The 23746-nt window shown below is 39.2% G+C and overlaps 1 protein-coding gene across 2 annotated transcripts in view; it reads left to right on the top strand.

Moving 5' to 3' along the window:
• rfx7 (regulatory factor X7) overlaps window positions 1–21668 on the top strand; it is a 46571-nt gene extending 24903 nt beyond the window's left edge. For both annotated transcript variants that reach the window (XM_033050595.1, XM_033050594.1), the window contains exons 5-9: window positions 6772–6888; window positions 8616–8700; window positions 12846–13053; window positions 15849–16153; window positions 17973–21668. In XM_033050595.1, the coding sequence (XP_032906486.1) occupies window positions 6772–6888; window positions 8616–8700; window positions 12846–13053; window positions 15849–16153; window positions 17973–21299 (4042 nt within the window). In that variant the 3' untranslated portion in view covers window positions 21300–21668. The remainder of the gene's footprint in view (window positions 1–6771; window positions 6889–8615; window positions 8701–12845; window positions 13054–15848; window positions 16154–17972) is intronic.
• The last annotated feature ends 2078 nt before the right edge of the window (window positions 21669–23746 follow it).

Here is a 23746-nt window from a genome sequence, read left to right as displayed (position 1 = left end):
TTTAAAACGGACGGCTGCTGGCTAGCAGCCGTTCACCAAGATGGCTCCTCCTCCTCCATACCTCTAACATTCCATACATTTTTTGTAAAATTACTTCATTTTCAAGATTGATAAAATCATAAATAATTTGGAATACAGAAGATGACCATAATGAAAAAAAGAGCTCCCCGAGATCCATAACTCCACAGGTCAGGGCTCTTCAAGCAATCGTCCAAATATTGTTTAAATGTGATAAGTTATCTGTGCACTCATTTTAAGCAGTGAGAACTCTGCACTCTAATTCCTCCACCAAGTGCCTTAAATCCGTACACCCTAACTTTTGACCCTTCTGCTGAAGGACTAGATCATTCCCATTTATTCTACCAGGCCATTCATTTTAAAATGATCTTCCCTCTGTCATATTTCTAATGAAAGTAACCATTGGTTATCCAGTTTTCAATTCCTGGTTCAATTTTCCTGGCTTGGCAACATCTTTGTAAATTTCTGAATCCTATAATCTTTCCTATCGTGTGATCTTTGCTATATAGAGACAAGTAATAACAGCAGAATCTGATTGATAATAGTTGTAAAAAATGTTGTGCAAAGTCATTTGGTAACTGGAGTACATCACAATGAATGCTTTCAACAAGAACTTTGTTAACTACAAGATTTGCAGGTAGCTTTAGGATGGGATGACTTCTGAGGTTTCAACATTTTAGGTAGTTAGATTAGAATTAGATAGATTTAGATTAGATTAGATTAGATAGTTGAAGTAGGAAAGGTTTGTCCAGAAATGCTTAAAGCGCAACCATAAATTGTTCTCCTGAAATGGTTTCCAGCTGCCCGGTCGGTATCCGCAATGCAGTTTTGTGACTGATTAGCCGCAATTTTTTAGCAAGTTTATTGAGAGTCTTTGTGGCACAAAGATCCATTGTTATTCCTATTCATGAAATGGAACGTCACTCTGTTCAGTTCAGACTGGAAGTTAGTTATAAGAACAACAATGTCAGTGCTCATGGTGGCAAACTGAATTTAAAACCATTCACCATTAAAACCATTTTTGTCACCACCCGCTGAGTTTCTCCAGCATTTATGTCAAGTCTGAAGAAGGGTTTCGACCCAAAACGTTGCCTGTTTCCTTCGCTCCATAGATGCTGCCTCACCCTCTGAGTTTCTCTAGCATTTTTGTCTACCTTAAACCCATTAATTCTGGTCTTTAATTTCAGTGGTTAATAACCTACATAGGCTAATAATCTAAGACTGCGCATTATAATCTTCAACCATGCATCTGAGCAGTTCATTAGTTTTCAAAGGCTTGTGGGCATTTCAAGGACACAAGGCTGAACTAACAGATTTTCCTCATTAGTTTATGTTAGTCCCTGTTAAAACCTAACGCATTTATAATCGCATTTTATATGTTACGCAATATCATAATCAATTTCACAGTAAACTAGCAAGTTTAAACGGAGTTGGGGAGATGGGTTCCCATTTGGTTCAAGGAGAGCATGGAAACTAGGGCTCTGGTGAGTTTGAAGGACAGTGGAGAATATGCCCAGCCTGATCTGCCAGGCTAGTCTTCCTACTTGCATTTCACAACGCATATATTTTTTTGTCTGTTTCCTTTTTCTCTAATTGAAATATAGAAAATAGGTGCAAGAGGAGGCCATTTGGCCCTTCGAGCCAGCACCGCCATTTATGGTGATCATGGCTGATCATCCCCTATCAATAACCCGTGCCTGCCTTCTCTCCATATCCCTTGATTCCACTAGCCCCTAGAGCTCTATCCAACTCTCTCTTAAATCCATCCAGTGACTTGGCCTCCACTGCCCTCTGTGGCAGGGAATTCCATAAATTCACAATTGCTCCCATTCACTCCTTGACGAGATAACATTGTTTACAGTTTATCCTCATGCCACTCCTGAAGTCTGAAGAAGGGTCACGACCCGAAACGTCACCTTTTCCTTCGCTTCATAGATGCTGTCTCACCCGCTGAATTTCTTCAGCTTTTTTGTCTACCTTCGATTTTTCCAGCATCTGCAGTTCTTTCTTAAACAAAGTAAGGTAACATATGACTTTGTAATTATAGCCATGTTAGATTTGATCCAAGGCAAAACCAGATTCATTGTATAGTAAAATGGACAATATAGCTTAAAAAATTGAGATTTTTTTGCTAGTGCTGTACTAGCAGATTTTCTGGAGTATTAAAAGCCACTACTATTAATACCCAAATGCATTTTCATTTCATTTTCTAAATTTTTTTTACACAGTAGTATAATATGTGAACAGGAAATATACAAGCACTGTGGACCTTTGCTGTGTTTGCAAGGCTACATGCTTCCTGACCCCCTGGTGTTTCAGCCCCAACCCTGTTTGCAGCTGCACAACGGCCCACTCTCCAGCATTCCTTTCTGACCGTGCTGCTGACCCCTGGCTCCTGTCACATTGCCTGATCACATTTTGGAATTCTGGCACACACTCTGGACTAAGGAATGATTTCTGAACTATCCAGATTGTCAGAGTTTTACTTGTTCTGCAGTGTTTAACGTGTTGCCAGGGTCAGTGTAATTACTGGAGCACTTTAGATACGACAACATGCTTTGTGTTATATGTGGTCCTCAGGCAAAAAGATTTTGTGCCTGTCTCTCCGCTAGTTAAAACTTACAGCACCTCTTGTTCCCGTGTGGCCTTTCAGCCAAGTACTAACGTCCTAAATCTACTTATTACTTGGTTTCTGAGATGCCATCTGGGTGGCAGTACCGTAGCATTTAAACAAATCAGTTATCGAGTACATAAATACACCAACGTGTAATATAAATGGCCTTCCTTTCAAAATCCCTATTGTGTATACTTAGTGAGTAGTGATTTAGCCTGCAGCTTAAGTTCTGCAGTTTCTATGAACCACCCTGTGGTGTACTTGAATGGTGTTGGGGAAATTTGCATACAGTAGTTCCAAATAAGCGAGCTTGGTATCTCTCGTGCGCAATGAATCATGGGATTTGTCAAAGGTCATTCGGGATAAACAAAGAGCATTGCCAGTGATTGCAAACGCAGTGCTTTATAAACTGTGTGTACGTATTGGGCGGAACTGTGTAAAAATAACATTTCCGGTCTGAGTTTTCGTCTTTTTTGTATCTTAAAATGATAGCAAGCAACCCTCTACCGCGTGTACAACAACCATGACATGCCACCTAAATAATCATCTAGCATGTTTTTATCAATTATTTGCAATTCCAAAGCACTATGATTTTCCCCAACATTTTATCTCTACCTGGTACATGAAGAATTATTTGAAAACTACCCAGCAGATATGCAAAACGAGTTCCCGACATGCATCCTGGAACTAATCCAGACACACATACAGTATAACTATTATTAAATAGTCATTGTGGCTTGAAGAAACAAATTATCTTAAAATTGTTTATACAAATGCAACTACACTGGGCCTTCACAAAGTAAATGTATAGTTCAGTACTGTCATACTTGCGAGAAACACCATTGACAGCCCAAGGCGCAGCTTCATCAACACAAGTACAATTTCATCCTTGATGCTGAGTTTTGACCTGGGTCCAGATTTCTTTGGAGATTGTTTAAATGTTCTTGGTACTTTAGTACTAACGACTTTTTTCTTCCCATCCCAATATCGCATTTTCATTGCTTTATGTTTCACATGCTCGCATAGGTTGTCTAAGTCTTCCTTCGAAGAAAGCCCTGTCAATCTTCTCGCATTTTTGTCGGTCTTGATATTGCTACAAAAACAGTTTTTAGTTGCAGCATTCTTCAGTTTTAATTTCAATTCTTCTACCTTGCCTTCCAAAATTTCAACTTTGTCGGTCAGTTTGTTTATGTCCTTCTGTTTTTGGATGCATCCCGTGCAAGTACAGTTCTCTTGACTGCTGCATTTGTACACATACACATGATCTACAGCAAATGCTCAAACACTTGTTGACTTGTCCGTCGTCAACATGTTGGTCAACATTGGTTTGCTTTACACAACTTTACTTACACATGTACATGCAGAATTCATTCAGAAGTCAACAAATGTGCACACAGCCCGTGACCGTGGACTAGTATAGTAAGAGGTGAAAACCCCGCAAATATTTTTCATATTACCTATTGATAGTTATAGAAATCATACATTTTATTTCATTCTCCCCATCCCCCTCCAAAAAAAAAAAATTAAAAATGGTTATTCATTGTCACGATCTCGCTCACTCAAGCGAGCCAGCAAGCGACCAAGGAAAAGCCAATAAAACCACCAAATCAGCATCGTTTTGTACATATGAACCATATATACATCTAGTTAATAGTTTTGAAAGCGGTATTTTCTTACCTCGAAGAAGCAAAACTGGAAAATACATATGAAACGAAGGTCAAAACAATTATCGATCGTAGCTCAGCTGGCGAGAATGTTTGTCCCGAATGACCCACCTGGGCAAACTCACGCATGCGCAGTTGTAATACCAAATTCGCTTATTTGGAGGAAGCTACGCTGGAGGAAGAATTTTGCTCCCAGTGTTTAACTTGTACATAAACACGGAATGCATGTGTCAGTCAGATAAGGTAAATGCTGCTTGGGATGTTATGGAGGTGAAATTCAATTCCGGTTTAAAAAAAAAGTATTTAAAGGGAGTGTCTAATAATAAATAGTTATGTCATGTTATTCAGCAATTTCTGCCTTTCATCTGTTGTCAATATTGCAGCAGCTATCTTAAAGTTTTGCAGTTTATTAATTTAAACAAAATTGGCTGAAGGTTATCTTTTGGCACATTAATGTAGATATTTCCCACAATATGAAAGTTTGGGTCGATGATTTAATATACTGATGTCTTGTGTGCACCTCAGTATCTGACTTTACTGGTTAAATTTTGCAAATTTGTGCTGCTTTTTCCTTTTGTCTTCAAATAGTGAATTAACAACATTGCAATCTTCATATACTTTATTATTTCTGACTTCTGATGCCTTATAAAACAGAGTTGTAGAATATTGGTATTGGATCCTTTTTTTATAAAGTTTAATTGTACATGGAAAAGTTATTTCTTGTAATATCATTACACCCTAATAGTGGTCAATACCAACATTCAATCATTGATCATTTCATTTAGTCCAAATGCTTAATAATTCATGAGTAATGGGAAAGACACTTCTTACTCTGGCCATTTGAGAGGTCGGCTCCCAAATCAATGGAGAAGGCTTGATGAGAGCAAGACTTCTGAGCATTGGAGCAGTTCCAAATCTCACTGGCTGGCAGAGCTACCATTTAAATTGGATTTACTGTGAACGGTGGATCATCAGCACCAATCAAACATGCATTGCTTTGTAGTGTGCGTTTTGTCAGGTGTTTTATTTATGAATGTGAGTTTTATGAATTGTGATTTGTTTACATAGTGAACAATTACCCCCCATTTTCCTTTTGTCTTCAAATAGTGAATTAACAACATTGTAATTTTTTAAAAGTATTTTGTTGCACAGCAGGTAAATTTAAGCTTTAAATTACATTGTGTTAATATAAATTTGTGTTGAATCTTATTCCCATTGCTGAATTAAAAAAAAACTTTTTAAGTATGGTTTTGGCCATCGTTCAGGAATATTTACACAACGTTTCGTATTGGGTAACTTTTCTATTTCCCCATTATAATGCAGGAACATTTGTCAGATGTAATTTCTAAGTGTTGATGATTTCCATAAAAGCTCATGCAATTAATAATTTACTCTTAATATCACTGGCTTTTAATTTAAAGAACATGTTTTAATTGGGTTTCTGCATTTGGCGGGGACAATATAATCTGAGGGTAAATATGGACATAATGCACCAAATGATAAAGGGTCTGAAGAAATGTCGCCCATTCCTTCTCTCCATAGATGCTGCCTCACCTGCTGAGTTACTCCAGCGTTTTGTGTCTACAAATGATATTTAAACCTACCCATGGTCAACCATTACTGATTAAATTAATAGGCCATGTGGTGGGTTCTGTATTAAATTTCAATGGGCGAGTAAACATGAAATGAATGAACAATTATTGATTAAAAGTTTCTGCAGTTACCGATTGTTAAAGTGCTTCAATCCATGCATCATATTAAAATGTTCGATATTTTCCAGACTTGCCCTTTTCAATTAAAATAAAAACAACAAATAAACACATTACCCAGCAGGGCAGGCAAATATTTTGTTTTTACTTTGAACCCTCTAGTACAAATTAAAAAAATAAAATAAAAAAAAGATTTGGCCATTCTGTCTATAGAATTCCAGAAACTAATACCAGCACATTTCACTTATCAGATCTAATGCATTGCAATTGGAGCTGAAGTCTGCTGTTGAATTCTGGAACTAGGTTTAGTGCCTGCTGCCTTAACTATACATTAATAATGGTGGACTTTTCCCAAGATTACCTAAACACAATACAATCTATTAAAAACAATTGCATTTTTCTTTTGATATAATGGGGCAATTTATAGGTTAGTTATTCTTGCAAACTGTGAATTAAAGTTCTTTCTGATGGAATATTTAAATCTACGTACATTACAAACACAGGTACAAATGTATTAATGAATATGGTGTATTAGAACAAATTATCAGATTGGGTGAGCCTTTAAAAAAAGATAAACATCGGTAATGGCAATTCATGATTCTATTGTTGATCTCTTGTGGATTCGTCACATGACAAAGGTATGGTAACTTTTGAATGGTGTTTGGGTGGATGGGGGAAGAAGTGTTTAATATCTGAAGAAGTGAGAATGCAGGCCTCAGATCTAAAATTACCCCCAGACCTAATTAAATTCTAATTTGTTTTCCAGAGGTTATTGTGACAATCTTGGATATAACTCTTTAAGTGCAGCTGATTTTGGGAAGATCATGAAGAATGTCTTTCCAAATATGAAGGCTCGGCGTCTTGGCACAAGAGGGAAATCTAAATATCCTTTGCAGTAGCTTTGAAGTTTTCATTTTATGGTTCATTTTGCTTTATATTAATGTCTATGTAATAAACTTTTTTATAAAAGAAAGTTACTTTTGAATATAGCAAGAAATGTATTACAAATGTGATTAAGCTTTGAAATTGACGTGTTTTACTTCAATTGCACGTCGTATACTTTTGGGTTATATGCAGATCAGTTATGTTAAATGCATTTTGCATAACATTAAGTTTTTAGATTTGTTTTGTTTCCTTTCAGTGTTGTCAATTTGTACATCGGGTCTAAACCATTTTAGTTGAAGTTCTTTTGCACCATACTAGTATGAAATTTAATTTGTACTAATTTTGTAAATTAAGTTTATCCTGATTTTTGGAAATGACTTGGACTCTTTGGTGCAAATAATGTCACCTGTAAATGGAGTGTGACCCTCCTGGCCTTGAAATTATGGAACACAATGAACGCAAAGAAAATATTGTGGTTGTATGCCCATAATGTCCTTGAGGAATGCGTTAGCATTCTGTGAATTACTCTTCAGTTATTGACAAAATTTAGTCATGGAATATGTGTCCCTCGAATGCTTCTATGTAATACAGTTATGTAAGGGCAGTGATAGTGTAGGGAAACATTTTATTTTTAAATTATGAACGTTCTTCAAATCCACTCCAAGATTGTACCTTATTGGAGTCATTTCTGAACGGTTCAGCATGAAATTAATTTGAAGTTTTGTGCAGTTTTTAATCATTTTGACTCCATAATATATAATGGCACAATGCTGGAAGACTTATTCAAAGACTGAAGCCATTTATCAAAAATAGAATGATGATTTTCTGATATTAATATTTGGAAAATGAACATCATACTATTATGTTTGAACTTGGGAATGTTTGATGCTGTGCAGGTGTACTTAAAATTGGATTCAGAATTAACAGTGGAGTTCAAGTAGTTTGCTGATATAGCATCTTAATTGCAGCAGAGGCTACTGAGAAGAAAATTAGATAAAGAGTTAAAAGTAATCGTGTTCCCCACATTATTTGAATTCTTCAAGATGTAACATTACTTTCTCTTTTGTAAAATTACAAAATCTAGATTTTTGTTTTCGCTGTAGGCATGTAATAAATTCTAAGTAAAATATTTTGTGTGGTTGTGAAAAAAATGGGAATAGTTCATGAAATGTTATGCATTCAATTTTTCACACTTATGGCAAAACACAAAGGGCTGGAGGAATTCAGCGGATCAGCCAGCATCTTTGGAAGGAATGGACAGGTGACATTTTGGAATGAACCCTTCTTATAGTATAGTATAGTCTATCTCTATTGTCATTTTCCTGAGTACTCACATACCCAGAGGAAACAAAAAAACGTTGCTCAACCAGTGTCCATTCAGTGTGCAGTAAAAAATAAATAGAAATAAAAATACATATATCATGAACAAATTAAACACTCTACGCTCTACTAAACATCAACAGGCGTTCCGATAGTCTGTCCACAATGATGGGGATAGAGGTGAAAAAAGGGCGCACAGGCACAGACAGACAGGCACAGGCACACAGACAGACAGACGGACACACACAAATACAGACAGACACAAATACAGACAGACACACACACACACACACACACTGCTTGGCTAAGCTTGCAGCTTGTAAGTTTTTTAATGTTTATAATAAGTAGGATATATTTATTTAATTTTGTATTTTAAAACAAACATTAACCTTAATTACTTGAAACATATTGCTATAGTGGTCTGAGGAAAAAGGCTTTTGTTCACATGCCGTCACTACCAAGCTTGGATTTTCACAAAACCACTGAAGGGGTAAGTATCCTACTATACTATAACAATATGTTTTCCTTCACTATTGGAAAGAATATTGTGTGTGCAACTGTCATCTTCCACTGTTTCAGTTGAAAGTGGCAGTCCTATCTTTATATCCACCAATAGCAAAACCTCACTCACACTTGAATTTGCAGACAAATCTGGAGAACTTGTTCTTCAGTCCAACGTTAAGTCCCGCACTCATGTTAACCATTCTAAACTGCTTTCATACAGCTGCAGAATGTTCTTAAATGTTAGATTAAGTCATGCTTAATCACTTATAATACATCTGTGTGCTCAGGTTTTCCTGTACATTATACTTTTTAGTGGTCTTACTGTTGTTAGTATGGTGAATACTTCATTATACATAGAGTTCTGGAATGTGCCCTTCACTCCAGGATGTTTATGCTTTTGATGCCAATTTAAACTGTACATCTGTTTGTACATGATCTATATCCTTCCATTGTCTGACCATGTGCCTTTTAAAATGCCTCTTAAACACTTTTATGTATCTGCTTCAACCATCTCCTCAGCAGTGCATTCCAGGCACTTCCCATTCTCTGTGTAAATAAACTTACCTTGCAAATCTCTTTAAACTTTCCCTTTCCTCCCTCTAGTATTTGATATTTCTATCCTGGGGAGGTGGGGGGGAGGGGGGGAGGACAATCCCATCTCTGCTTCCTAGAATTTTAAATGCTTTGCAGACTTTTATTTAATCTTTGAAAGTCAATGTAATAGCTCTTTCTGTTCATACACCATTAACTTTGAGTCTCCCACAAATTTATATTTGCCCACTTTATCAGATAGCTTGCTGATGCCATCTGAAAACACATTAACATGGTCCATTTGTATATTTCTCTTCACTGCCTTTCAACCTCTTTTTTAAGCTACACATTTATTATATGAGGAGAATTTTCTTTCCGTAAATATTCTGAAGTTAAAGCATTACTTTGAATATGTCCACTTTGTTTCATGGCTTACCAGCTTCATCCCTCCCTTTGATAACTATCTCAGATTGTCCGAGATTGTTGATAAACGATGTTATACACTGACATGTTTAAGAAAGAACTGCAGATGCTGAAAAAATCGAAGGTAGACAAAAATGTTGGCCATGGAGGAGGCCCAGGACAGAAAGGTCGGATTCGGAATGGGAGGGGGAGTTGAAGTGCTGAGCCACCGGGAGATCAGGTTGGTTATTACGAACTGAGCAGAGGTGTTGGGCGAAGCGATCGGCAAGCGACAAGTGTAGCATTGCAACCGCAGGAAATGCTACACTTGTCGCTTTACCGCCCCCTCGACTCCATCCAAGGACCCAAGCAATCTTTTCAGGTGAGGCAGAAGTTCACCTGCACCTTCTCCAACCTCATCTATTGCATCCGCTGTTCCAGGTGACAACTGCTCTACATTGGTGAGACCAAGCGCAGGTTGGCGATCGCTTCGCCTAATACCTTCGCTCAGTTCGCAATAACTAACCTGATCTCCCGGTGACTCAGCACTTCAACTCCCCCTCCCATTCCAAATCAGACCTTTCTGTCCTGGGCCTGCTCCATGGCCAGAGTGAGTCCCACTGCAAATTGGAGGAGCAGCGCCTCATATTTTGCTTGGGTAGTTTACACCCCAGCAGTATGAACATTGACTTCTCCAATTTCAGGTAGTCCTTGCTTTCTCCCTCATTCCCCTCCCCTTCCCAGCTCTCCCACTGGTCTTACTTTCTCTGTCTACATTCTATCTTTTTCCCGCGCCCCCCCCCCCCCCCCCCCACATCAGTCTGAAGAAGGGACTCGACCCGAAACGTCGCCTATTCCCTCGCTCCATAGATGCTGCCTCACACGTTGAGTTTCTCCAGCATTTTTGTCTACCTTTAAACCCTGACATGTTCATCCAAGCACATAAATATTCTATTACCAAGAATAAATACTTGCACTTCTATAATGAAGGAACACATACTGTAAATAGTGTGAGTTTGCATAGCTTTGATTGCCAAGGGATTTGGCTGTCCTATGGTGTGATTTGCACACAGCTGGTATGCTGGTACAGGAAGCAAACAATATTATAGTTTATTGCTGGTATAATTTAATACAAAATAAGGAGATGGTTCTTATGTTATATAGGGTTTTGGTAAAGTCACATCTGTAGGACCGTGTACAATATGGAACTCCTTAATGAGAGACAGGTGTAAATGCATTGAAGCATTTCAGAGCAGATTTACTGGACCCATTCCTGGAACAAATAGGTTGAACTATAAAGAAAGGTTGGATAAGATGGGCATTTTTCCGAAAAAATATAGATGTGAGAAAGAATTTGATTGTAGGGATCTGTACAAGGCAGTGCTTCAGAAAGGCAGCAAGCATCGTCAAGGGCCCTCCCCACTCTGGCCATGCTCTCATTTCACTCCTGACTGAAATGAGAGCATGGCCAGAGTGGGAAGTGCTCTTGATGATGCTAGCCGCTTTCAGATGGCAGGAGTGAAATGCCTGAGAACTATCACGTCCAGGCTCGGGACCACCTTCGTTGCAACAACCATCAGTCTCTTGAACACTATGAACACCAACTAAACTACAAACTGGCATTGCAGTTTTGTTTGGCATCAAAAAATTTTTTTTTTAATTTATTGAACTTTTATTGTTTATTGTGTTACCTATGAGTACTGTGATTACAGACCTGTTATACTGTTGCAAGCAACAATTTCATTGTTCCATTGTCAGTACATGTGACAGTTAAACACCAGTTGCAACCAATTTCACAGTGCAGACAGCAAATATTCAGGAAATGTACATGCTTAAAGTTTCCTGCACAATAATAAATGGCAGTATTTGACCTTAGAAACATAGAAAATAGGTGCAGAAGTAGGCCATTCGGCCCTTCGAGCCTGCACCGCCATTCAATATGATCATGGCTGATCATCCAACTCAGTATCCTGTACCTGCCTTCTCTTCATACCCCCTGATCCCTTTAGCCACAAGGGCCACATCTAACTCCCTCTTAAATATAGTCAATGAACTGGCCTCAACTACCTTCCGTGGCAGAGAATTCCAGAGATTCACCACTCTCTTGTGTGAAAAATGTTTTCCTCATCTCAGTCCTAAAAGATTTCCCCCTTATCCTTAAACTGTGACCCCTTGTTCTGGACTTCCCCAACATCGGGAACAGTCTTCCTGCAGCTAGCCTGTCCAACCCCTTGACCTTGGGACATTATTAAAGAAACCTTTGAGTTACGACGTGTTTTGGAATGAGGTCCATATCTGGACTTGGAATGTACTTCTTGACATATAAGCTCAAACTTCCAGTAGCTTGTTTAGTGGCCAGGCGTGACTACTTGTCTCCCCTTCTGTTATCATTTCCTTGGGAGCCTGATGGTGACACTCCTTTGTAATATAAACAGTTACCCCCCCCCCCCCCCCAAACTCTTGTTTCAAAGGATTTCAAAATATGAAATTATTTCTAACCCTTCTATGCTATTTATCTTAAATCTAGATTGATATACTGTCTGTTATTTGTTTAGGGAATGAGTAAGACAGACTTTGCACTTAATGTCAATTTGAGTCGGATTAACAGCTGGGTTACCTTTTTGTTATTTCTTGTCCCAAGTTGTCATTTACTATCATTCTTTAATTTCCCAAAAGATTTTACAGAGCTGATGTGAAATTGCTCGGCTAACTACCTGCCAGTTGGCTGGTATTTTCCTGCTTGCATTTCTAAGAAAATCTGAAAATCTAGAAATTGAACTTGGATGTATGTGTACTCAAAGAAATATTGATTTATCATTTGCTTGTTTATGCATTAAGGTAAATGTACTTTCCTCGGTATTTTGTGCAGCAAACTTCTGTGGTCTCTATAATATAACATCTAGAATTGGGTATATCTGTCCCAAAGTCAAATGTAAGTCGCACTTTTTGAGGGAATGCATTTTCATAAATTGATCAGTTTGCATTTAATTATTTGTGTTGCTGCTCCAATCTTGACCTCAATGTTATTTTTATTTTAAGTTGCATAGGTAGTTGAATTTCTCTTACTGAAACCTCAAATGGTTTTTGTGATTAAAAGATGAGATTATCACGCAGAGATATTCCTTATTTTTGGAGTGAATGTTTTATTTTCCACTGTTAATAATTAGAGACTAATTTTTGATTATCTTGTTTTTTTAGTCTGAAGGATCAGACTGTGCAGGGCACTTGCAGAGTATTGATGAAGAGGTCAGATCTGCAGCTTGCAGTCTGGTGTGTGAGTGGGCCCAGAAGGTATTAATTCGCAAGTTTGATTCGGTGGTCGATCTCGCACGCTTCCTTGTAACCAGTCACTATATTGTCACTAAATCCATCGCTGCGTTGTCCATGATGACTGGTGATCCTTCAGGTGAGCGATTGAGTGTATGGAATATCTCCCCATTAAATATTTTAAGACTACTTTGCTGCTGCTTAATATACAACATTTTTATGATGGTAAAGGAAACAAGTTGCCAAGTACAGTATTGCTTGCATTATTGGTTATGAAGTTCAACTACATACTGTAGTTGCGTGAGGGGAGTTGCTCCTTCCCTTTCCTGATACGTGCATGATGTTGCAACTTTTATGTCGTCACAATGAACTGCAGATGCTGGTTTACAAAAAAAGACACAAAGCATTGGAGTAACTCAACGGGTCAGGTAGCATCTCTGGAGAACATGGATAGGTGACATTTGGGGCTGGGACCCTCCTCCAGACAGATTGTGGTGGGGGGGAAGAAAGCTGAAAGACAGGAGGGGCAGGACACTGCCAGGTGTGTGATAGGTGGATACAGGTGAGATGAGCTTTGATAGGCAGATGTTCAGAAAGCCAGAAAAGTGAGAGTTAAGGTTAGAAGAGTTGTAATTTGTGAAGCCAGAGGAATATAGGTGGAAAGGGAGGGGCAAGGGCTTTGGCAATGGAGGAGGCCCTCAACAGAAAGATCAGTAAGGGGATTTAAAATGGTTAGCAACCGTGAGATCCAGTCGGCTTTGCCGGACCCAGCGCAGGTGTTCGATGAAACGGTCGCCGAGTCTATGCTAGGTCTCGCCAATGTAAAAGAATACAGTAGTTGACGTTAGAGGAGGTGTACGTGAACCTCTGTTTCATCTGGAAGGACTGCTGGAGTCCCTGGATGTATGTGAGGGAGGAGGTATATGGACTGGTGTTACGCCTGTGGTTTCAGGGGATAGTACATGGGGGAAGGGGTTGTTTGGGTGGGAAAGGATGAATGAACTAAGGAGTTGCAGAGGGAGTGGTCTCTGTGGAATGCAGAAAGGAACGAATGGAAGATATGACTGGTGGTGGGGTCACATTGAAAGTTGTGGAAACGTCAAAGAATGATGTGTTGGATGCGAAGGCTGCTGGGGGTGAAAGGTGAGGGCCTGGAGAACTATCATTGTTCTGTCTGCGGGGAGGTGTGAGAGCAGGACTCACTGGGACACATAGGAGGTGTCCATTTATGAGGGGGAAGAGGGGAAAGCATGATTACTAGGGAAAGAGAGTATTTTGGATGTCCTACAATGGAAAAGCTCATCTTAGGAGATGATGCTATGGAGAAACTAAGAGTTGGGGATACCGTCTTTGCAAGAGACAGGGTGGGAGGAGGTGTATTCCAGATAACTGGGAGTCAGTGGGTTTGGAGTCGACTTCAGTCAATAGCCTGTTCCCCATGATGGAGACAAAGAGATCAAGAAAGGGGAGAGGCATCAGATGGCAGATATTCTGTTCGGTGAAGGATTTGTGTGTGCAACTTAGTTTAAACATAGTTGAAGGCAAATTGGTTTGTCAGATCCACACTAGATCTTGCACTGAGTAAAGTCATCAAACTAATTCCTGCTCTTTGTTTCTCTGAAGTCCAACAATTTAACACACATGCCCATCAACTTCCCTTCTATTTTCTTTTTTACCCACATTAAGCTTGTCCCATTAGCCTGCATTTGGCCAATATCCCTCTAAACCTATCCAATCCATTTATCCTTCCCTGTAAATTACAATTCATTATGAATATGCAGTATAACACATCATTCAAAAATGATATGCTCGGATATATTAAAAGAAAGCCATTTCAATAAACTATCAAATTCCAACAACTATCAGTAAAAATTATATTTACTGATAATTTAAAACTTGTATGAATGCAGTTATCCAGCGATCCAGAGACATGGGTTTGATTCTGACCTGCTGTGTTACTTAATGGAGTTTTCATGCTCTCCCTGTGCCCATGTGTGCTTCTCCCTCAGGTGCTCAATTTGTTCCGACATCCTAAAGACATGCTGACTGTCAGGTGAATTGTCTACTATACGACTGGGCGATAGAAGTATTGGGAAGTTGATGAGCATGTATATGAGAATGGGTTACAGGGGGGAAATGTAGAGGACGACAATGGTTTCATGGTTTTTCATTGTATTTTATCTTGTCAATTAAAAAACAAAATTGTTGGCAAGATTCCGCAATGAGAAAGGGATAATGAGATTTGATTGATTACGTTGCATTGTTAAACCCATGCAGGCAAGAATGCTGCCTAGGGACTATACAGTATCTTGATATGTTTGATGTTGACATGTGCTGTAAAAGCTGGACAGTTCTACATTGCTGGCACTGATATTATTGATCAGCAACTGACAAGTTTTTATTTATTATGTCGTAACAAAAGAACTTGAAGAACCACATATTACCTAACTGCTTTGCTTTTAATATCATATGTAAGAAATAACTAGCAACTGCAAAAGGCAAAAATAGTTGTGCCCAGGTTCCTGGATGAATTATGAAATATAACTATCGAAATCTTATGCTTTTATTTTGTGACTAATTGCTTATAAAAATGATTAGATTTATGTCTTTCTCTAGGGAGTTGGTGTTTCAACTATTGCAGAAACGATTGGAAATGCACCAGAGTTTAATGTGCTCAAAGAAATACAGAGCATTATGGAAACAGAATAGTTGTTTTCAACAATAATTATATCATGTTTCCATTTTTATCAGAGATCCAAAAAATGTACTGAAAGCACGGGTGGTGAAATGGTTATCATGAAAAATATAGTAATAAGCAGCTAACAAAATCAGAAGCTGCATGTTTCAGAGCTAAATATCCTCATGATTTTGATGCTGACTTATCGAGTGTACATAGTTTTGTGTGTTCACAGTTTATAATTTCCTTTGTTGCAGGAGGGCAGCAACCTTCTGCGTTTGTGCCTATGGCTGAAAGCAACTCTTTTCAGCCCCAAGTGAAGACTTTGCTTTCGCCATCAATAGATGCCAAACAACAATTACAGCGCAAAATTCAACAAAATACACTGAAGAAACAACAAGAACAGAAACTTCAATCTCCACTTCCAGGCGAGCAACAAGGGAAGAAGATAGAGGGCCCCACTGTTGGAGGAGTAACTAACATTCCCAATGGAAGCCCTGCTTTGCTTTCTCCACAGCCCACAATTGGCATAGTAGTGGCAACTGTTCCCAGCCCTATCCAGGTAGGTTATTCGTGATTCAGTGTTAAGATTGACAATCAAAGTGAAGACTGTTGGAGAGGGTGGCGTGGAGGGAGGGGAGGTGGCAGGATTTAAAAATCTAATGAATAAAATCACATAATTTTTCAATTGTAAAGTCACATAACGTAGGTACGTGGTATCAGGTGGTTTAATTGCTTCGGTGCTGCACATCCAGTTTCAGGGTAATGGTTCAGTTAAAATTTATTGTGCTGATTTGGCGATGCATGGTCTGATACTATTATTTACTTGGCCACTTTTCCCAGTGTTGTTACTTGTCAGCACTATGTATTTTTCCAAAGGTCAAGCATTAAAAAAAAAAAGCTCTGCTTCTGAAACACATCTTTAATGCATTTTCCCAATCCATATCCATTCTCTCTTCATTTCTAAGTAATTACCTTTATTTTGGTTTAAGATCCTATTCTCACACGAGTTTGCCACTCCAAACTAGATGTGAAAGTCCATCATGCTATGATCACTTCTTTCAAAGAATTCTTGCCATGAGAACACCAATTTAATCCTGTCTTTTGCCTGGTTCACAAGGAGCTGCCCTATGAAATGGTTCAGCATGCATTCTATGAATCTATCCATAAGACTGCCTTTATGAGGTTGATTTGCCCAATCAATATGAAATTCAAGTTGCCCATGATTTTGTTCACTGCCTTACTGTGCCTTTGTCACAAGCCCCCTTTATTTTGTGATCAATACCATGTACAGCAATGTAGTCATTATGTGGAGACACACTGATTTCATTCATTCTTATCCTGGGCCAGGCTGGCCCTATTTGCTGATTTTTGAGGCCTGATTATCATTCACAGCATTCATTTTACTCCTCTTTCTGAAATGCCAAATACCCAAGTATAGTCAATTCCCAGCAAGAGAAAATGAAAAATAAACTGCAGATGCTGGAATTATGAAATTAAAGCAGAAAATGCTGTCAAAAGTCAAGTAGAAAAGTATTTCCACCACTTTCTGTTTTTTATTTATTTCACAGCTTTGATCACCTTGCATATACATCACTAATGAAATTGTGCCCATTTATGTCTCTGGGCAATGAGTTCATCAGACATGCGTTGAGATTGCAAACCTTTGGCTTCAATATATAATGATTTTAAAAAAATTAACTACTGAAGCTAAATATTTAGCGTCACATTTAGCACTTTTTGTGCTGCATGTTTGACCCTATTTTTGTCAGGATTCTCTCTCCTGCTGCTTATCATTAATTGTATTAACTTGTCCTTTTTCTTTAACTAATTCAATTAACACCATCCACTCCCCAACTTCCACCTCATTATTCATCTTAAACCCTAACCGTCCTAGTTACTTACTTTTCCAGGGAACTTTTCTCTGGATCATGGCTGATCTACCTTCCCCTCTTAACCCCATTCTCCTGCATTCTCCCCATAACTTGTACTAATCAAGAATCTAACTATCGCTGCCATAAAAATATAGTACAATGCAGTTCTACCTAAAGTTGTATAGATCAATGTCAATTTGAATGTTTCATTTTCATTGCAACGTGATCAGCAAAACTACTAATAGTGAATGCTTTTAGTGCACATGATTTTCTTAGGACACTTTCAATAATTAACAGTGCAATTGCTTTAATTTTGAAACTAGTTGTGAAGGAAGTAAAATACTTTTATGCTTGGATGCATTGGTTGGATATTTTTCTTATCATAGCTTTGCAAAAAAAACATAGAAAATTGTTGACCATTTAATGTGTGCAAGGAAACGCATTTCCTCTACTTTGAGTTCATTTATTAAACTTAGTTCTTATGTAACTGTTATGGTGTTTTTTTAGATGCAAAGAAGCAGGCAGATGATGACGTCACCAAGTCCATTGGGTCCATCAGAAAGCAAGGTCCTTCCTTTGAATGTTCAGGTTGTGGCTCAACATATGCAGTCGGTCAAACAGCAGCAGAAGACTATCCAGAATATTCCTGCAAGTCCACATAATGACCGCTCAAGGCCACGTTATCATCAAATCTTGCCTAAACCACCTTCAACCAACACACTTACTCTTACCTCTCCAACAAGGGTACTTTTGGCCAGTAGCAGTCCAATTAAAACTGTTGCTTCTGGAGCATCCCATCCAAGCTCTTTGAATATGGTGAAGATGACTACAATATCTCTTCCACCCAGTACAGGTGCATCTCCTAAACCTACATCATCAGCGAGTAACAGTGGTGGAGTAACAGAAAAAACAAAATCTACGTCAACTGTGAAAGTTGGCGCTACTTCTCTTTCTGCTGCTGGATCCAGATCAAGTAGTGCCACGACTACACCTACTGCGGAGGTCATCAAATACGAACAGGAAGCGATATCAAATGATGAAAAGCAGATTCAGTGCCAAGATCATTCAAGAAATCTGAATGATCCCAGAAGAGCTTCTGGTTCTCCGTCCGGACAGAGAGGTAATAGTGAAGGTACCACAAAAGTGAAGACGCCAAATGGGAGAATATCTACTGAGAAGGCAGCTAAAGTCTGTAATGGTCAGAAAACTGAAGGAAAACGGTCAAAAAATGATGGCAAGTTTTTACACAATGAAAATCTGGCCATTTCATTGTCTGGAAATAATCAAAATGCTTTTGTTGTTTCCTCTGCTTTAATGATGAACACCAGCATTAGTTCAAAATCCAATGCCGATACTGCCAGGTCTCATAAAGATAATGGGATGTGCCCAAAAAGCCCAAGGAAACGGTCTCCCTCAAATTCGTTAGGTGAGCCACTGGTGCCACCTGTGAAGAAAGCTCTGGTTTTGGAACCCATTTTCGATAGTGCAGAACATCAGATCAGTCCTGGAACTGCAGTAGTGACACATCCGAAGCTCTCTGCAGGTGTACTGGTAAAAAATGAGAAAACCCCAACATCTCAGGTTCATACACCTAGTAAAATTACTGTTAAACTAAATACAACAGGGATAACCCGTATATTAGCCAACCCTTCATCCGATATCCAAGTGGTCACCTTGGGTTGCGTTCAGACGGATACAGAACAAATGTCTATCTTTCAGGAAAACGAGACCGCAGATTTGGAAAGGGGCTTATTTTCTGTGCAGGGGCACAACACAAGTACAAAGCTGTTTGCCGATCATACTGATATCCAGCATATCAAAAGGAAACACCAATGTTTTTTTATGAATACAGAAAGGCAGGCAGCTGTAAATGCTAATACAATAGGGAATTCAGGGACCATTGATTTTCGAGAATCTGCATGGGAGCCAGCACAATGTAATGGGTTGGATCAGCAGCCTTATGATCAACAGTTGCATGCTCAAAATCAGATGCAAGTTTCTAATTCGGTTCAGCTGCAAGGACACCATCAAGTGCAGTTGTCACACCCGTTACCTCTGCAGGATAATTTGATGGATCTCACTGCTCCAAGTTCACAACCCAGTGATAACTACTTTCAATTTGACGATGATCTTACACAGGACAGTATTGTAGAAGAGCTTGTGTTATTTGAAGAGCAAATGTCCTTGAATGTTGATTATGAATCTGCGTTGGGAATACCTGCTCATGGTCATTCTGCAGGAAGTCAGAATACACTGTTATCATCTCATCAAATGGGGCAATTCTATCATCCCATCCATAGCAGTGGCACTCCAACCCCAACGCCAACACCAACTCCGACACCCAATCCAACACCTACATCAGAAATGATTGGCTCCCAAACATGTTCCAGTCCTAGCTCCAGAATGGCTCAATCCACACCTGTTGACAGTGCTCTCGGTAGTAGCAGGCATACGCCAATTGGTACACCTCATTCAAACTGCAGCAGTAGTGTACCTCCGAGCCCTGTTGAGTGCCGGAACCCGTTTGCTTTTACTCCCATAAGCTCCAGCCTGGCCTACCAGGATGCCAGTGTAATTTCCAGTAGTCCTGTTAAACCGATGCAACGGCCCATGGCTACTCATCCAGACAAAACAAAAATTGAATGGATGAATAATGGATACAACACTGGAATGAGCAATCCAGCAATGTTGACCAGTGGTGTTGGTATTCTTCCTAGTTACCAGAAACTTACAGAGGATCACTTTAGAAAACCACATGCCTTTGCAGTTCCTGGACAGACAATGCAATCATATCATAATACTGTGCAGTTACAGTTCAGACATCATGATGCTCAAATGGGCCGTGTTACTCCTGTTTCACCTATACCACACCAGGCAGCTTCAATGGCTAATTGCAATAAGCAGGAGGGCTTTGCAGTGCCAGCGCCTCTTGACAACAAAGGAATACATTCACTGATCAATAATTTTAGGTGCCGCAGTGTCAGTCCTGCTGTTCGTCAACGTAATCTTAGCGGAAGCACAGTTGGTCCAGTGATTAATCTGCCGAGAACAAGTATGGCAACTTTTGGAAGCCCAATGACACCCGAGGTTCACAACACATTTGTTAACAATATTTCTGATAATAGTGCCAACAGCATAGCTCAAAGAAGCCAATCTGTCCCTTTGTCAGTTATGATGCAGAATACTTTTCCATCTTACCAGAAGCCAACTAACACGAAAAAGATAACAAATGTGTTGTTAAGTAAACTTGATTCTGAAGGTGACGATGCAATGAGAGGCTTAGGAATAAATAATTTGCCCTCCAATTATACAGCACGAATGAATCTTACTCAGATATTAGAGACAACATCTAATTTTGCCAACCAGCAACCAATGATTAATCCAGGCTCTTCTGTCTTTGAATTCCAAAAGCCCAGTTATGTAACAAAACACATCAATAATGATCAGATGGGTTATATTTCTGAGGGTAATCAAGCACAAACAGAAGCCAGAGTGCAATCATTGGATTTCAACAATACAGTCAAAGACTTTCTGGCTGAAGAGAGCCTACAGTCTAACCAGCAAGTGGTTGGTCAAGTATCATCAGATCTAAATGTTGCCTCTGATTTCTCCAGTGATCTCAGGTTACCTACTGAGCTTTCAGGCAGCATAAACGATCTGAGCACTTTAGACACAAATTTGCTGTTTGACCCTAGTAAACAACAGGGGCACGATGTTGATACTACACTGGAGGAACTAAATAATGATGCAGTATTTCAGCAAATCTGTAATGAGTCTTCAGGTTTTGACTGGATGGAAAGTAAAGATCATCCTACAGTTGAAATGTTGGGTTAAATCAAAGAGTACTGTTAAATATATAGCACACATTTCATTTTCTGATTCATAATATTTAGCCTAATAGATGTGCCTGCCTTCAGAAAAACATTTGTTCATAAACAAGTGTATTCCAGGAGAAAAAACATAACTGTTCTCCATACATATGTTCTATTAATCGTGTGTCCATAATTTCATTTTAGATGCCATCCTGTATGGTTCACTGTAAATACATCTGTGTGGATGTGTGTGTGCCATCCATTTATGGAATTGTGAGTGTAAGAAAGAACTGCAGATGCTGGTTTAAATCGAAGGTAGACACAAAATGCTGGAGTAACTCAGCGGGTGACTCGGCATCTCTGGAGAGAAGGAATGGGCGACGTTTCGGGTTGAGACCTTTCTTCAGACTGATGTCCGGGGAGGGGGCGGGACAAAGATAGAATGTAGGCGGAGACAGTAAGACTGGTGGGAGAACTGGGAAGGGGATGGAGAGAGAAAGCTAGGGCTATCTGAAGTTAGAGAAGTCAATGTTCATTCCGCTGGGGTGTAAACTACCCAAGCGAAATATGAGGTGCTGTTCCTCCAATTTGTGCTGGGCCTCACTCTGACAATGGAGGAGGTCCAGGACAGAAAGGTCAGATGTTCCAGGTGTCAACTTCTCTACATCGCCGAAACCAACCGCAGGCTTGGCGATCGTTTCACTGAACACCTCCGCTCAGTCCGCCTTAACCTCCCTGATCTCCCGGTGGCTCAGCACTTCAACTCCCCCTCCCATTCCCAATCTGACCTTTCTGTCCTGGGCCTCCATTGTCAGAGTGATGCCCAGCGCAAATTGGAAGAACAGCACCTCATATTTTGCTTGGGTAGTTTACACCCCAGCTGTAGGAACATTGACATCTCTAACTTCAGATAGCCCTTGCTTTCCCTCTCCATCCCCTTCCCCGTTCTCCCACTGGTCTTACTGTCTCCGTCTACATTCTATCTTTGTCCCGCCCCCTCCCCTGACATAAGTCTGAAGAAGGGTCTCGACCCGAAATGTCGCCCATTCCCTCTCTCCAGAGATGCTGCCTCACCCGCTGAGTTATTCCAGCATTTTGAGTCTAACAAAGGAATTAGGTGCATTTACAATCTCGGCTGCTGTCAGTAGGTAGAATTTAGCCCAGCGTCTTTTAAGATACAACTTCAGGTCTCAAAATGCTTCATTGTGACTTTTCTTTTACGAGTTTAACTATTAATACGATTTAATAAGTTCTATTGAATTTAACAAGCAACAATATTTATATTGTTGTGTTTCAGCCACGTTTTCTTATTTTCGTTTGCTCTGTATTTCTTATTCGAAACATATAGAGCACTTGGCATTATGTACAATACTAAAAAACCTTTATAGTGATATCAGTGGGAACACTGTAATGCAATCCTTATGATATTACTCAAAACGTTATCTTGCAATTCACCCAATGTTGGATGCCTGAAACTGTCCATAAAGGATGAAATAATACAAGTCATTGAGATACTACAACAGTAATGAAGAATTCTATTGCCGACCATATACTCTTATTGTCGGCAGTGTGATGCTTGCCTTGTAACAAGTAGGAATTCAACAGTCTGAATTTGGTAAAGCAAACAAATTAGTATATCATGCTAGTTGCTTTCCCACTTGAGACGCTGTTATGATACAACCTGACCATGGTATATTTCTCTGAGGTGTTGTAACAGCTATGTTAATCTATTTCAGAAGATTAACAACAGTGTTAAGCAGCACATGCAAGAATTAAACACAAATCAACTTGGGTGGTTTAAATCCTTTGTATCATTCGTAAAAGAGTATACACTGTTCAATAAAATCAGTTGCTAGCTCTTAATGGTAAAAACATTCATGGTGCTTTATAAAAATTTGTTCATTACATAATTTACCTTTTTCTAGACTGATTGAGAGGATTCACCAAATAAATTAAGTTCTATGAAAATATCATAAATGTCTCCATCCCAAGTATGGCACTTGTCTCCTGACAAACACTTTTCTTGCTGTTCATAACTCAAGAAATGGGTGAAACGAAAAGCTGCCCTCAAGGGAGTATTTTAAATTTGATTCATATATAGTCCAATAGGATTTGATTTTTAATCGGGCCATGGTAAAACTTAGTTGCCTTTTTATATATTCCCTTGCATATGGAGCCGCATTTTAAAGACTACACACCTTCCTATGCTGTTTAATGGATAAATGTGATATGCAATATGATCCTTAAACAACCTGAGTTGATTCCGCATTCCATGATTCTGTCTTGGCTATTCTCAAGGCTGATAACCTTCAATAGTCTTTTACAACTTATCAACTTATCAAAACTGAGAAGTGAGATGAGACTTTTGAGTTACCCATGTGATTGAACAAAAAGAATCCAGGCAGAATGGTTGGCCTGTTTTATTAAAATGTATGCAATTCCTAGAAGAACTTGCTGTCTGAAAAGTGG

This window comes from Amblyraja radiata, chromosome 34, assembly GCF_010909765.2.
Source record: "Amblyraja radiata isolate CabotCenter1 chromosome 34, sAmbRad1.1.pri, whole genome shotgun sequence".
NCBI lineage: Eukaryota > Metazoa > Chordata > Chondrichthyes > Rajiformes > Rajidae > Amblyraja > Amblyraja radiata.
Note: the sequence above shows the minus strand (reverse complement) of the source record. Positions and strands in the feature narration are given on the sequence as shown.